The sequence below is a fragment of the Coffea arabica genome, chromosome 2e (assembly GCF_036785885.1).
Source record: "Coffea arabica cultivar ET-39 chromosome 2e, Coffea Arabica ET-39 HiFi, whole genome shotgun sequence".
Classification (NCBI taxonomy): Eukaryota; Viridiplantae; Streptophyta; class Magnoliopsida; order Gentianales; family Rubiaceae; genus Coffea; species Coffea arabica.
The window spans coordinates 23,745,783-23,761,937 of NC_092313.1; the positions used below are offsets into that span (position 1 = coordinate 23,745,783).

At 36.2% G+C, this 16,155-nt stretch overlaps 2 protein-coding genes and 1 long non-coding RNA gene across 6 annotated transcripts; 1 reads left to right on the plus strand and 2 right to left on the minus strand.

Annotated features, from left to right (window-relative positions):
- Positions 1 to 935: 935 nt before the first annotated feature.
- On the minus strand, positions 936 to 10,202 carry LOC113732039 (uncharacterized). 4 transcript variants are annotated; one of them, XM_027257641.2, is made up of 4 exons: positions 8,855 to 10,202; positions 7,071 to 8,773; positions 1,629 to 1,770; positions 936 to 1,478 (listed from the first exon to the last, which is right to left on the minus strand). In XM_027257641.2, the coding sequence occupies exons 1-2, from the start codon at positions 10,062 to 10,064 to the stop codon at positions 7,317 to 7,319; spliced, it is 2,667 nt and encodes an 888-aa protein (XP_027113442.1). In that variant the 5' UTR covers positions 10,065 to 10,202; the 3' UTR covers positions 936 to 1,478; positions 1,629 to 1,770; positions 7,071 to 7,316. The 4 variants fall into 4 exon arrangements, with proteins under 4 accessions (XP_027113442.1, XP_027113438.1, XP_027113439.1 ...); XM_027257637.2 differs by having other exon boundaries at positions 7,071 to 10,202; XM_027257638.2 differs by having other exon boundaries at positions 1,625 to 1,770; positions 7,071 to 10,202.
- On the plus strand, positions 4,886 to 6,366 carry LOC113732040 (uncharacterized). Its single transcript, XR_003458636.2, has 2 exons — positions 4,886 to 5,049; positions 5,818 to 6,366. It is a non-coding gene; the product is annotated as an uncharacterized lncRNA (long non-coding RNA).
- A 3,925-nt stretch (positions 10,203 to 14,127) lies between the features above and the next one.
- LOC113732041 (FCS-Like Zinc finger 3) lies at positions 14,128 to 15,019 on the minus strand. The gene is made up of 2 exons (XM_027257643.2): positions 14,824 to 15,019; positions 14,128 to 14,645 (listed from the first exon to the last, which is right to left on the minus strand). Exons 1-2 carry the CDS (start codon positions 14,934 to 14,936, stop codon positions 14,480 to 14,482), a joined length of 279 nt encoding a protein of 92 aa, XP_027113444.1. The 5' UTR covers positions 14,937 to 15,019; the 3' UTR covers positions 14,128 to 14,479.
- Positions 15,020 to 16,155: the final 1,136 nt, after the last annotated feature.

The window sequence follows — 16,155 nt, forward strand, 5'->3', positions numbered from 1 at the left end:
AAGCTCTTTTATTCATAAGCCAAGCAGTTACATGAGAGGGACTAGTGCCACATTAAAATGCAACAATTCTAATTCAAAGACACGAGGATAATTTAGGGATAACAAAAATTAAGATAAAAAAGCGCTTATACTTGCATTTCCTAATGCCAACGTTCATACTTTTTATACAGTAATGATAATGATTGGCCTCTCTTACTAAATTAAGAATTCTTAATTCTTAAGCTTCACAAAAGAGTTAGATCTAATTAAGGTTAATTATTGATATAAATCCAAAACAAACTCTTTTAACGTCGCTAAACTACCACTATATTATAGCATAATTTAGATGTCAAAATATAATTGAAATAACGAAAAAGTATGTTTAACATAAGCACTTTTTTATTGTAATATTTTATGTGATGTCGAAAATTGATCCCTCTAACCCTGAGGTCTTGACTCCGCCATTTAAAAAAAAGAGGGGGAAAGGAGAGAAAAAGGGAGAGGAAGCAAGATGGCAATGGAAGGGAGAATGGCGGCAGAAAGTGAAGGGCAGTGGTGGCAATTGGTAACCACAAAAGACTTTTCCACATGTTTGCTTAATCACATAGGATTTTTCCGCAGATTTGCTTAATCATGGTGGTTGTTAGAGGTTTTTTTTTTTTTTTTGCTTGTATATGTTAGGATAATTGTGTCATTTAATGTCCTCCTGTTACTTTTGATGATTTCCACCAGTATTTCATATGATTTGAAACTATAAGGAACGTTTTTGTAAGTTAAACTTAACCACAGAGAACTTTTATAAAGCATAATGAACTTAATAATGTCAGCTCTGATTCAAGATTCCGCGATTTCTGGACATCAAAACTTTGTTTTCATAAGAAGGCATAACTAATGAAACCTTAATGTCGTTGATGAGGTTTGGTGTAAAAAGTAAATGACACATGCAAGCCCAGAGCTGCTCAATGCATAAAAATTTTATATATATGTGTGTGTGTATATATATAATGTAAGAATTTATGATGATAGTCTCATCACAATCTGTAATTCATTCTGAGAATTTCCATGGCTTCTGCCACTCCCATGTGAACTGTAATAGCCGTTGATCGCCTAACTCTCCAACTGAAGAATTAGCAATGCCTGCTGGCTTGATTGTTCATATCGGCAAATAGATTTCTTTCTGCTCCCACATCAATTTGTCTCCCCATGCCACTGACGATATCAGTATGCACTAATGATGTCTTGTTTGCTCACCACAAATAGAAAGGGCAACAAGCTTAGACGGATAACTTTACCAATGATCACAAGAATACGACAGATAAAAAGAAGGAAAGCAGTGAAAAGCGGCAGATGAGTTGTGAATAGCTTTTAGATATTATATACATTTACAAAGAATGCCGAGCTGCATTTCAATCTTGTTAAGCAAGGTAGTAGCTTCATTGAAAGGTGCCGAGCTGCATTTCAATCTTGTTAAGCAAGTTGGTAGCTTCATTGAAAGGTTCCTGCACAAATACAACTTCATTTGTACTTGACCAATAATATGTCACAGTAGGTTCCCACACAAATACAGCAAACTGACATTCAAGAATTCAAACCACATCTACATATATATGTGCAGTCAAAAGTCAGACCCTAGACAAATACATACTTACAGGGCAGAGGCAGAGCCAGTAGGAGAGCAGGTAACCATCCTCCAAACTACAAGGATCCACAGCATTCGTATCCCACTTTTCCAATTCACTACATGGGTCTTCAGGTCATTCTTTATAGCTATCAAAGCAGTAGCCACAAATACTGAAGAATTATAGTACACTGCCATTAGACACATTTCTGTTCTTTTTTTAACTTTCACAACCAATTAAAGAGGGAAAGAGGGTAGGAGGTAGACTACAAGCAATTGAAGATTGTGACTTTGAAGCAATGAATTCAAGATTCTTATCAGGACTTTAAAATGAAACAAAATTGCACTTCGATTTGCATACCAAGTGGAGAAGTAGAAAAGGCAAACAAATACTAATAAAAAGCATGGCAAAAGAAGTTCTTTTAGGATTACAAATCTCACAGGAAACAGAACCTCATGATAATTATGCAACTGAAACTAACTTTCATAGTTTAAACCAATGGTAGAAAGTGAGGCAGAAGAGCTATGTACTAAAATGAAGGCCACCAATACCCATTCCCCAAAACAGAGCACTGCATTCCATATTCAAAAAAAATAAAATAAAATTCAACAATTTTATCTCCTCTGTGAAACAAATACTTGCTTAAACAAACCACCGCAGCCCACAACAACAGAACCACCCATTTTAATGTGCATCCATTCATTCATTCATTCATTTCTTCAACTCAACATTGCCTACTTTGAAAAACTTTCATGACAGCAGTACCCTTTTTAGAAATTCGGCAATTCCCGAAACTTTAATATTTATTCAGAACCTTATTCTTAAACGCATTACAAGAAAACCAGTATTTTAACAAATGACAAATCAAGTCAAGAATTTCCAAATTTGAATACTCAAAGCCTAATCCATAAACATAAATTTACCATGCTTGTGTGAGCAACATATCTAGTTAGAAATGTAACTATCAAATTAAAAAACAATTCTTCCACACAAAATCCAAATTAGAATCAATAGTCCGAGCAATCTGAAGTAGAAACAACAGTCCAAGCAAAAAAAAAAAAAAAAGGTTCTTTTTCTAGAAAGTCATTAAAACCATCAATGTACAGAAGTAGCCTGAGCTTCTGGTGTTTGGTAAGAATTAATAGAGAGATTAACGATCAGAACAGAGCAGATTTGAAGACTCAGCTTTAGGGTATGGAGAGTAGAGGTGGATAAAGGAGAGGAGTAGGGGCAAAATCAATGAGGAGGAGGAATGGTGGGATAACAGGCAGATAAAATTTGGTAGCTAGTGAGAACTGGAAGAATTCAATATTTTGCGGTGGAAGAGAGAAAAAACTACAGCATCTAAAAGACTGAAACAGAGAAGAAGAGGCAAGCAAAATGCCAAAAAGGGTATCAAAAAGAGCAAAACCAAACCGCACCGCACCGCACGGTTAACAACTTGAATCCCAAATTCTGTCAGCAACCTCAGAAGACGAAAAAGCAAGTCTTTTCTTACCCTGATCAATTACTAAACCAAGGGCAAAATGCGTATGAAAGGGCCGCATGGTCAAAAGGCAACCAAACAAAAATACCAACCATACAATCCTCACTCAACACCGATCAATCAGTATGCACAATGCAGCCAAATTACGATAACACTCATGCACTCAAGGTGCCAATGAGGGACCATGGATCACAGTTCATAACTCATACTTTTATTCTGTTAGGATTAGACCAACATGCCAACACAGTGATACAACACGAACAGCTGAGAATCACATCATTCCCTTCCAATTACTGCAGAAAGAAGAAAGAAGAACAAATCTCTAAGAAATCAACATTTTTCAGATATTGCTTTCCCTATTTTAGGAATGCCAATAAAACTATCAATTTTCTTTTGATTTTCATTATTATATCAGTATTAAGGAAACACCTATATGAAGTGAACCTCTTAAAAGTACAAAGCTGAAAACAAACATATTTTGTCTTGCAATTGGAAATCTAAGTGGAATAAGTGCTTGGATCAATTTGTTCAGACAAAGAACTGAAGATGTGTTTGTGTTGTGAAATAATCCATGATTTTGAGCAAAAGATGCTTTAGCTAGTTTTAACCTTTTTTTGCCCCACTTTACTACTCTAATGATTTGCACCCATGACTATAACAAAGAGTGTAATAGCGGTTTATTTCAAGGAGTCAGTGTCTAAGATTTTGTTATTATTGCAACAAAAGATCAATTTGTGCTGGCAAAGAATGAAAACTCAACACAATGTGCATGCAACCACAGGTTCCCAAATTTCATTCAAGGAACTTCTTGCAGATAGATTTGAAATGTAACAGTCTGTTGCCCATTCAGAAGCTTGATCGAATCTATGTTTGGTCTACATCCTACAAAAGTATGAATTCTAATCAATTTCCCACGTCTCCACACTTGTAGTTGGCATTCAACGGAAAAAGATTTGAAAGAGCTAGAATTCTAAATATGCAATCCACAAGGTTTTGAAAATGCATATTTAAATATATAGGCCACGATATTTCCCTATTGTATCAACATAGCTATAGATAGAAGATTGTTAATACTTAATACATCAATGTGCAATTAGGGAAAATTGTAACCTGAGCTTTCTCCTTAACATCGCCCATAAATATGACTATCAGGGAATGGACAGCTGTTAAGAGGCATGTTTCTTAAAAACAATTTGTAACGACGACTTTAGCCACAACACCGTAACTTGTTTCATTAGATGAAATTCACTTTTGACACTTCCATTATAAAATTTCCACTTAAATATATTTGAATCTACAATGGTCTTAGGGGTTAAAATACTTTGCACATATCTACCATCCAAGTAATAAATTGCTTCAGAATGTCACATGCCGAATGATAGTTCCACCCCCATAGACTTGCTCACATAGTCATCTACCTGTATATTTGGGAGTATATACCCATATATTGAAGTATGTATAAGTAGACATAACCTTGTGAGTGTTGTTGGAGTTTGTAACACAACCAGGTTTCAAGTGCCAAAAGCCATTCGGGTGTGTATGAAAAAGTTTGTAACGTAAATGACGGTGGAATACAGGAACCTCGAATGAGCATAAGTTGGTTTAACTAAGCATTAGCATTAGCGCACAGTTTTATTCAGCCTCCAGAGGTGGATCCTTTTGGTGCAAACACATCAGCACCACCAAAGACACGTGTGTAGCCTCACTCTTGCATGTCAAATTACTATCATATCTGTAATTTTTTCCCCACATAGTTCCAATTCAATTTAAATCTTACCAAAGTGCAATATTTATTGTAATTTTAACTCCAACTACTCTATGTTGTCTTCTTGCTTCAGTCCCTCTCCTTTATAACAGTCCCTAGGTGCTCTTCCATATTCACCAACTTGACTCTGATCAATATTAGCTCTTCTTCATAAGTCCTGTTTTTGCATCAAGGTTCTCTGATTTGATTCGTATACTAAGGTAAGCTCAAAGAAAAAACACACACACACAAACATAATGAGAATAGAAAAGGGAAATGTTTCTCGCAACTTATCCACAAACGTGATAACAATTTACCTGCATGTTTAATAGAATTTGCTAACATTTTGTTTGCTTCTTTGCTAAGTTGGTTCCTAGTTCTTGAGCGACTTTTATGCCATTTGAATTTCTGGCCAATTAGTTTGGAAACATCTCGTATTCAGTCTTTTTCTTCCTTATAAGTGTGATGGTAGGTATGTAAGGTTTACACATCCATAAAAATTTGATTCTCTAGTTTCGCGGTTTATGTTTATTATTGCCTTTTCTGCATTATGGCTTTTCCGGGTTATGGTCTTCTATCCTTGAACTTTTCTGTAAATCAGGGAGAAAACAGATCATGATTACAAGTGTACTAGACAGCTAGAAATGCTACCATCCTTGTCTCCTCTATCTATCCATCCAAAATTACACAGAGACACATGTATGCAATATGTAACATGAAATTTTTTCACCTTTGCATTTACTAGGTTATTTCTTCCTTTTTTTTCTTTTTTAAACAATCATATCCTTGGTTGGTTAGATTTCCTTTTTCAAGATCATTCTTGGAGTAGTTATCTTTTGAGATCCAAAATTTTCTTCCAAGCTTGTATATCTGGTTCTAAAGGTTATTGATTCCTATCTTGTGTTTGCCTCATATGTTGGTGATTTACTGACTTCCACCTGTTTTTTTTGCATCATTTCTAACTTGATCAATTTCTGTCATAAATGAAGAATCTCAAGAATTTCCACATGTCATCACGGCCACCGCCACCTCCACCAGGACCCCAAAAACCACTTGACGACTTCAATCTGCCCTCTAAACGCCAAAGGTTCGATCACAAGCAGAGCACTAATGACCTTAACCAAGGGGACAACTTGCCACAATCATCATTGTCATCAAAGAAGCAACCTTTCTGTGGCAACACTACTGCTTCAGGACAATCAACTCTAAAGAAATCTTATATCCTTGATTGGTTGCATGGAAGATTGCCAGAACCCCCTACAGGAAAAACTTCAAGTGAATCATCTCCTAAGCCTGATCTGAACACCACCGACTCTAGCTCAAATGTGTAACTTGGACATTAATCTTTTTCTTCAGCAACTTTGTCTTCAGTGGTTATTTATCTGCTATAAAGTTTTTGTGAAATAATGTAGTGTGGTCTTCACACCACATGAACTAGTTTTTATGGGGAACAAGGACCTATACTTTTAAGAATAAAACTTTTTTGTCGATGTCCAATAGTTTAAGAATATTAACAAGCCTCAACTTTTGGAATTTCCTACACTAGCCATCCTTGTACAAAATGTTTCTAAGCAGACCAGACAAAATGCAATTTCTTTTCCTTTTTCTAAGTTTGGATGGCTGACACTGAGTGGTCCAATCCATAAGTATTAAATTTCAGAATTCAAAAGTTTTGTATTCTGAACTATCCCATGCCTGATTTATTAATATGATGTTTCAGTATTGCAATATCCAGCCGTTCATGTATGCTTAAACCTCAAAATCCAACCAAGATTGAGGATTATTCACATGTAAGCGTGTACAAGTAACATATTCTGACAAATTTGACCGGGTCAATGCAAATTCATTACTTACCTTAAACTTGTAAATTCATGTATGTTCAGCTGACACGTTCTTTTGCCTTATGGATGAGCATAATTCCTAAGATAATGAGACATTCCTAGAGAGACCTGTTTGTTATGAAATAATATTTTAAAGGCAGGTGCTGTTGGAATTTTACAATGTAGCAAGTCTTTCTGAACATTGTTCTTTGCTGAAGCTTTGAAATGGAATCTCTTTAGCAACAAAGCTTTATTAGAGCAAGGAAAGAGATTAAATCACCACAAGGCCCATAAAATCAATGTCAACAAATTAAGAGCAGCAGAGAAATGTAAAGAATGAAAAAGTGAAGAAGTAGGAGAAAGAGAACATTTCAGCAGTCAAAGGCAGATAATACCTACAAAAACTGAACAAGTCCCAATACCTGGTGAAAAGCTTTCAGTGATTTAGCATAAGCAATTTCGGCAGGAGAGAAAGTACTGCTTCATCGTTCAATTCTAGTGGAGGCAGCAACCTCTTCAATTATGAATATTTTTTTCCTTTCCAGGTTTCCAGCCTCTCATATTACTAGTGGTTGCTGCCCAACTTAGAGTTGGTTCCAAATTTTTTTTTTGAACTTCTTGTTTTTTCATCACTTCAGTTTCAATGTATCAAACCTTCTATGAACATGCTACAAAGCTACCCTGCAAGTTGTCTTTGAGTACCCTGCAGTCCCATAATCCAGCAGTTCAAAAGATTCATCACTCTTTTCACTGCAAAGCTTGTTTCTGCACAAGTAGTCATAGGTAATGTACATAAGAAAATCTAGAAAAAGGATCTTTCCTGCAGTCCCTTTTACATATTTAGCATCTCCATGTATGTCATGGTATGCTCTGTCCAATAGCTTGTACGTTATTTCATCAAACTCAAATTCAATCTGCCTCAACTTCTGCCCCCACATCCAGGCCCTCTGAGGTAAACCTTGCTTGCAAAGATGAGACAACAGGAGATTAGTCGTAACAATATTTGGGACAAACCCCATCTTAAGCAATTTTCCTGTCAAAATCATTGCTCGATCCAATATATCGTTGCAAACACCATTCATTAGAGTGTTGTATGTCACTGTATTTGGAGCTATTCCAGATGAAACAAGCTCATTTAATATCATAACAGCACGGTTCATTCTCCTGCTGCTACAAGAACCATGAATCCATATGTTATAGGTTGTAATATCTGGGTCCCAACCACTGGCATGCATCATATTTACAAGATTATCCACATTCACCATGTCAAATACCTTAGAATATCCACTGATGAGAGTATTGTAAGTAACTATATCTGGAATTATCCCTCTGTGGTGCATTGCCATGTAGGTATCAATTGCTGATTTCATCCTTCCTTGTCTACAAAACCCATTAATGATGATATTCATGGTGAAGACATCTGGAAGAAGCCCACTTTGCCTCATCTCCTTTTCCAAGTTCAATGCCTCGTCCAATTTCCCACAATTACAAAAACCAGCAATTAAAGAATTATAAGTGTAATTGTTAGGCACAAGTCCTTTTCTTTTCATTTCTATAAACCAATCATATGCATCTTCAACAAAATTGGCCTTAGAAAGTCCATTGATGAAGGCAGAAAAGGCAACAGCATCAGGAGCCATCCCTCTCCTTCCCATCTCTTCCCACAGGCTAAAAGCTCCCATGATATCCCCTTTTCTGAAATGTCCATCCAGAAGCACTGTGAAAGCTACTTGGTTTGTTGGAAACTCTTTCTGCATCATCTTATCCATAAGGTTTCTGGCACTTTGAAGCTTCCCTACTTTAGTTAGACCTATCAGCAGAGAAGTAGATGTGGAAGCAGAAGGAGTAAGACCAAATTTTGTCATTATGTTATACACTTCAAAAGCTTTCTCATGCAGTCCTGCTCTGCTGTAAGCACAAATGAGCGAATTGATGGCAATTATGCTAACAGGTATGCCCTTCTCAAGCATAGTCTTCAGTAAGTGCAAAGCCTCATCTAACCTTCCTGCCCAACACAATCCTGAAATGGACATGTCAGATATTGAACAATCAGGAATCAAAGCCATCATAGATAATTCCCTTAAGAACCTGTTGCCATCATCTTCCCTCCCATATTTGTAGTTTCCTGCAACCAAAATGTTAAAAGTTATACCATCAGGAGCAACTCTCATATTCCGCATTTCCTCATAGAGCATATTAGCCTCACCAATTTCTCTTGCCTTTACATAGCCATCCATCAAAGCATTGTATGTCACAGTGCCTGGTGAAACACCCATTTCTTGCATTTCTTCAAACATTTTCCTTGCTTCTACAATGTTGCCCTCCTTGCAGAGTGCATTAATAATTGTAACAAATGTGGCAGTGCTTGGTTCACAACCGCTTTCCGCCATAAAATGCGCCCAATTCAGAGCATGAGATGTCCAGCCTCTCACACAATATGCACTTATTAGCAAATTATGTGCAATAACATCAGGTTCACAACCATACTTCCTCATCAAAAACAACAAGCTTTCTCCTGTTCTAACACACCCTTTTCTACAAAAGCCAAGAATCATCACATTATACACAAAAATATTCGGGCAAGGTCCCCTTTGGATCATATCTCTAAATAACTTCCATACACTACCGTAATCACCAACTCTAATTAGCAGCGCAAAGAAAATGCTAACAGCTGATAAACTTGGTCTAATTCTGACCTCCCTCATTCTATCCCAGATTTTCAATGCTTGGGAACCCATATCTGCATTCACAAACACCCTCATCAAAGAATCAAGAACCGAGAAATCTGACTCATACTTGCTATGCTCTCTCCACATAAACTCTACCAACTCATTACTCCTACATTCACCAATTCTACTAATTACACAAGAGAGAACATCCTGTGCCATCAACCTCAACCCCTCAGCAGCCAAGACATGTGCGACAATACAACACGACTGGACTATGAATTCCGAAGCATCACAGAAGACCAACTTGAAAAATGCAAATGAGACTTCGCGGTTTTCAAATAATTTCAAGATTTCTACAAGCAAATAGGGGCAAAACCTACTGGAAAATCCCTTTAATACAGAATCTTGGTCCTGTTTAATCATTCTTGATAGCCCAATCACAATTTTACGCCGTTCTTTCGAATTTATTACAGTGTTTGGTGAGTTTGATAAGTGCCCCAAAGGGGAAAATTGTTCAAGAAAGTCGAACTTCTGGTCAATAAAGATTATATCTTTACCGTCAAATGAGGTAGTAGAATAAGTACGACTTAAATATGTAAAATGGGAATTAATGGTTGTGAAGGGCAGTGAGAGATATTGAAGGCAATGAGTAGATAAAGTGTGTGATGTTAAGGGAAAGAGGGAAAGTTGGGAAGAGAGACAGACCTTGAGCAGAGCTGTGTGTAAACGGCGCAAAGTAGCAGACATCCAGAGCTTCACCGGAGATGTCGTCGGAGATGGGTTTTCCGACTAACAGCTGTTGAGAAGGGTTTTGGGGGGTTTTAGCTAGTTTACGTTCTCCTGTCGAAACAGTAAGTCACTGAACCAAGCTGCCAAGGGGACTCATATTTTTTACTTTTCATATTAACCCGATTGCCCTTGATCCTATTATATATTCAATTACAAACCCTCACATTTTTCTTCAATTTTCTTTTAACTATTGTAATCCTAAACTTTTTTTTTTTGGGTGGGTGGATATCCACAACTAGGGCTGCAAACGAATCGAGCCGCTCGCGAGCGGCTCGAGTCAAGCTCGAGTCGAGCTCGAGCCAGCTCGAGTCAAACTCGAGCTCGAACTCGAGCTCAAAATATTAAGCTCGTTAGCTCGCGAGCCGGCTCGCGAGCTTGAATATATATATATATTTTTTTATTTTTATTTTTATTTAATAATAAAATTACGTATATTATATATATATTTTTTTTTTATTTTTTATTTTCATAGTGAAATTACGGATATATCCTTAATATTTTATTATTTATTCAGAAAAATATTATTTTTATTTATTTTTTTAAAAAATAAAATAAATTTTTTTATTTTTTTCGAGCTCGAGCTCGGCTCGACTTGATTTGAGTCGAGCTCGAGCTCGAAAATTGCCAGCTCGTCGAGCTCGAGCTCGAGCTCGTCGAGCTCGAGCTCGAGCTCGAGCTTGATAAAATTTAGCTAAGGCTCGGCTCGATTAGCTCAAAGCTCGACTCGGCTCGGCTCGTTTGCAGCCCTATCCACAACGGATCAAGCCTTCCGCTAAACCAAACATTTTGCATACAATGTTTTTTAAACAAAATAGTATAACTTTTCTAAAATAAAATATGATTAATCTTGTATAATAATAAAAGTACTATTGGACGCATGTTACATAATTTCAATTTGAATTTAAACTTCACTTTTTGCACATGCGATATGCATTCAATAGCATTAATGTATACACCGTCAATATATACAAAATTAATCTAATAAGAAATTAGAAATTATTCAAAATTAAAATAGTAGAAAGATGGAAGGCCGGAAGAGTTAGTAGAATTATTTAAACTTGAGGGTATGGAAGATGAGATTTTGTGTTTTTTAAACATTGGAAGGAATGTTAGATTTTAGATCCATGAAGGTATATCATTTTGGCTCCAAATTTTATTTTATTTTATTTTTGGAAAATGATATTCTAATACGAGATGCAATGCTATGCGAAAGAAATAAAGTAAAAGTTGATCCACCTTCTATTTTTTAGCTATCATCACATCTGTGTCTACAGTATAGATATCTCGTGCTTTTAGTTACTCCCACATTTGTATTTATCGCATGAACATCTTGTACTTTATAAGTTACTTTTTATAGTTGAATTATTTATTTTAATATCAAAATAAAATAGTAAGGTTGAGGGTTCAAATCCCTTTTCCCCCTTTCCATTTTTCAAATCTCATATCTCCTACGCTAGAAAAACCTTTAAAAATAAAAATAAAAATATTGATTTTTACAATGTGAATGCATAACGTAATATTTCTTTTGTATGGGTTTATTGTTCAAGTACGTTTGATTGGGCCGAACCATCATAATGGTAACCCTTTCTAATGTGGTCCATGTAGGATGTTATTCATGTTTGGATGGTAGTTTTTTAAGGAAAAACTTTTATACTTTTCGTAAACACATTTTTTATTTTTTAATCTCATATATATTAAATTGTTACAGTATACCTTTTTTTTATAATAACTCTAAAAAATAGCAATTCAAACGGGAATTAAAATTTCAAGCCATATGCAAAATTGATGGGCTGAGCTGTTTTCTGGATTAAAGTGAAGTGGCGTTGGACAAACACCGTGTATGGTGGCAAAATAGGCCTCAGCCCATAAGTGCACAAAATGCAGGCTAGTGTTAGAGAATGAGAGAGTGTTCTGTTCTTTGTTCTTTATCTTTTCAATTGTTCTATTAGTGGATTTTTTGCCATAAGTTGGACTCCAAAGAAAACCACTTGCAAATCATGCAACCATTGGAAAAAACACTACTAAACAAAGACAGAGAGGTCAGATTAATGGCAATTATAAAATTCAATAATGTAAGTTGTCCTAATGACACTAGCCTAAAATAATCTTTGCATGTTTAGTACCACATTTTGGATTTCACCCTTCTTGTCAAATTTTCCTGTCCTTTATTTCAGGTAGCTGCCAATGGAATTAGGAGGACTTTTTTCCCCAAGGAACTACTCATATAATAATCACTCTTCGTCAAAGCATACATGGAATTTCAACTTTTAACTCTTAAGCCCCTCTTTCTTGTTTCATCCAATGTCTCCCCACAAAAAAAAGTGTTCAATACTAGCAAGGAAATTAATAAATTTGGTAAATTAAGTCAAGTGGTAAATTTAGTCAGTCAATTCTTTCAAAAAGAAAATACAACTACGGGTTTTTTTTTATTTTTATTTTACCCTCTCATCCCTCCCTATACCTTTCGCAACCCTATTATCAGAATTCAAAATTCCAACTTCAAAACCTTCCCCTTATCACTGGACCAACTCCAATAGTTAAATACAGTTGGGATTCTTCCCAAGGAGGAGGAGAAAAACAATGGAAATCGAATATAAACTCGGATGGACGTAGGTAGCTTCTTTGCCATATAATATGGATGGAACATCAACCCCAACAGTTAAATACAATTGGGGTTCTTCCCAAGGAGGAGGGGAAAAAAACAATGGAAATGGAATATAAACTCGGACGGATGTAGCTTCTTTTTATACATGGAACATCAACGTAAAACTATGGAACAAACTAAGTTGTCTACCTCAAATCGACAACCTTATCTGATCAGTATGCAAGGCCTACGATCATAATCCACCGAAAAAGTAAAAAAGAAAGAAAAGGATAGCAAGCCACGGTTTCATTGCCTTTTGGTTCTATTAATGGTGACTCATGATGGGCTCGATTTATTGTCACCAGAATATCCTACTGATATTCAATTAGTAGGACTCCTCCATGACTGCAGATTTCATTATCACCAACAAATAAAGTGCTCAGAATGCGTTCGGTTCACCGAGTCCGCCAGCATAATCTATGTAATCTGCCCTTTGCTAACCATGCAATGCAGAGCAAACAAGAGATAGTTTTCCTCAGTTCATGCTTGTTCTTTGCCCTCACAACAGTTTGCACAGCACATCACAAACCACACAAAACCGTGTCATTTAGAATTGCAGTTTCCCCTTTCTCCTGCTGCTATACAAAATGCAAGTGTCTTGTACAAATATGTAGTGCTGTTCCTCAAGTTGGATTGGATTTCTGGGCAGAGACATACAGTGGTTGAATCCAGCCGAACCCACCCCACGTCACAAAGTTAATTTTCTTAACAGAAGCTTCGCTTGTTAATAATCTGTTCCTGTTTACTTATACCTGTTATACTTATTGATCACTGGAAAGTGAGTAATGGATAATCACGGTTGACAAACATCATGGTGATCGACTACTATTTATTTATTAGCAATGCAATTTTTCTTGTCTTAGCTGCAAACGGATCAAAAGCAATTAAGGTTGAATTTTGAGTGATGATAACGACAGAGCCCTTCAAGCAATATCCATCCATCTCTGATCGGGCATCTTCAATGAATGGGATTAAGATCGTATGTGATCATCCGCCCTCAATGTTATCACTTATCCATCAGTGGTGAAATTGAAAACACACTTGACAAATGATTTCGGAGTTGTTCACGAAAATCCTAGGAATTCCCTGTTTATAGTAATTGACAAGTCTGAAAAGGTCGTGCAGAAACAAACGAGAAGGCCCGTGATTATGTGAAACGTGTTACCATGGATTTCTTTTGCTAGATCAGCATTGAAAATAAACAGTTTATACCAATCGACAAGTCGAAAAAGTAGGGGAGAAATATGAGAAGGCTGAAATGATTACGCAGAAACATATTACCATGGTTTCTTTTGAATAGGTTTGCATTGAAAATCAACAGTATATACTAATTGACTACTCCGAAAAGCTACGGAGAACAGATAAGAAGGTCCATGATGATCATGTAGAAACATGTTACCATGATTTCATTTCAATAGATTAGCATCGAAAATAAACATCATTATGAAGACTGCACATCTCATGCCATCCCACTTCTGGATGCTGGTGGTTGTATAGTACTAAACAAGATTTTCCGAAGGGAAAAGGCAAAGGAAAAAGAAAAGAATCAAAATTTTATGATGGGCATCTCACTCTTCATTTGCTCCTCCCCACCGCTAGTTTACAAGATAATCATCAAACTCAAGCCCTCAATATGGATAGCCCTCCATTATTTGCTTTATTTTTTTTCTTTTTCACCATAAGAGGTCTTAAATAGGCTTTGCAGACTATATGGCAATATTTTGTTTGATTAGGCCACTGCAACTGCACCAGTCCTTACACCTTCATTAGATTCTTTCCTAGAATCAGCTGTTTTTCTGTTGGTGTTTGATGATCTGTTCCATCTTCTCTCATTAGCCTCATCTATCTCTATCTGCTCTTGCCTGCACTCCTGGCTACAAAATGGAGTATTCCCTCTGCAATATTACAAAAACTTCACATCAGATTTCAACTCCTTAATCAAACAATGATGATATCGCAATGAATCTTTTTAAATCCTAAGTTCTCTATTAAGCCATCTTCCCTTGATATTCATCAGAAACATCAAATTAAGTGCACAGTACTACATGTTGAAATGGAAACAAGTTAGCTAACCTGTACATGAAGATGTCACTGTTAGGAGCCAGAGGTCTGTTGCAAAGAAAACAAGAATCAAGAAAATGGGGTTGCTCATCACAGCCAGCAAAGTAAAGTGCAGCTGACTTCATTGTTCAGAAAGCTTCTGAGTTGGAGGTGGGGATGATAGCAGCGTACAAGAGAGAAGTAGAGAAAGCTGGAGCAGAAAGCAAGGAGAGGACCCAGGTTTTATATAGCGGCAGTTGAGGAAAATGGGAAAAGCAAGAAAAAGGGCTATGCTTGAGTGGTATATGGAGCAGGGAAAATTGGTGGTCTAGCCAGTTGGAAGCTTTGGTAATGTTGACAATTAAATGTGTCAACTGTCTAGTTAGTTGTTTCTGGGTTGAGACCGCCAAGTTCAATGGTGTCTAGGACCACAGGAAATTGATATGGACCACCAGAAAAATACTTTGGGAGTGGCGTGGCAGTTTGTCCAGAATCTAGTGGCAGAAGTACAATGTACCACGTGGCTACTGCAGTAGTTTAAAAATTCACTTTTGCAACTTTAGGAAAACAAAAAATTAACTGATGCTTTTAGCAGTTTGCTCCCTCACATTTTAAGGGAATCTTTTTGGGTGCATGAACTTCAGCATTTTCTAGATTGTGTTTGGTAACTTTTTTAGATTTGCTGAATTGGAAATACTTTTGTTGGAGAAGAAAGTCGAGAGCATGATTCTCTTTAATCACTTATTTCTGCCATGAATGAAGCGAGTAAACCTTTGAAGAACAAACTAATATTTTACTTCAACTTTTACTTAGGTCAATTTGATGTCATCGGAGAAGCAATTCAAGTGTAGAGCGCACATAAACATTGTATGCTTGACCAAAATTTCTTCAATTAGATTATTGTACATATAAAATATTTTCAAAAGTCTCTTGTAATCTTTAAAATTAACATATAAGAAAAAAAAGTTCAATAAACGTAACTAGGACAAACATGATATAGTAAATTTTAAAATTTTTTGTTGACTTCCATTATTACTTGTTTTTTGGATCTACTGGAGACTAAATATAATCATATTTAAACATTATAACTTTAGATCAAATAAGAGTTCTTAGAGTGCATTTTTTTTGTATATATTTTACTCTTGAAAGTAATACTCCCTCCGTCCCATTTTGATAGTCCTGATTTTTTTCTCACACAGTTTAAGAAAAAGTAGTTAACTTTGTTGGAACAATCAATTTAGGTAGTTATTTTTCTAAAATACCCTCACATTAATTAGAGTGCAACTTTATAAGAACTTGAATTAACGGTAAAAAAAGAATCAACTCTCATTAAATGGGGTAGGTTTATAGTAACAACAACTTACA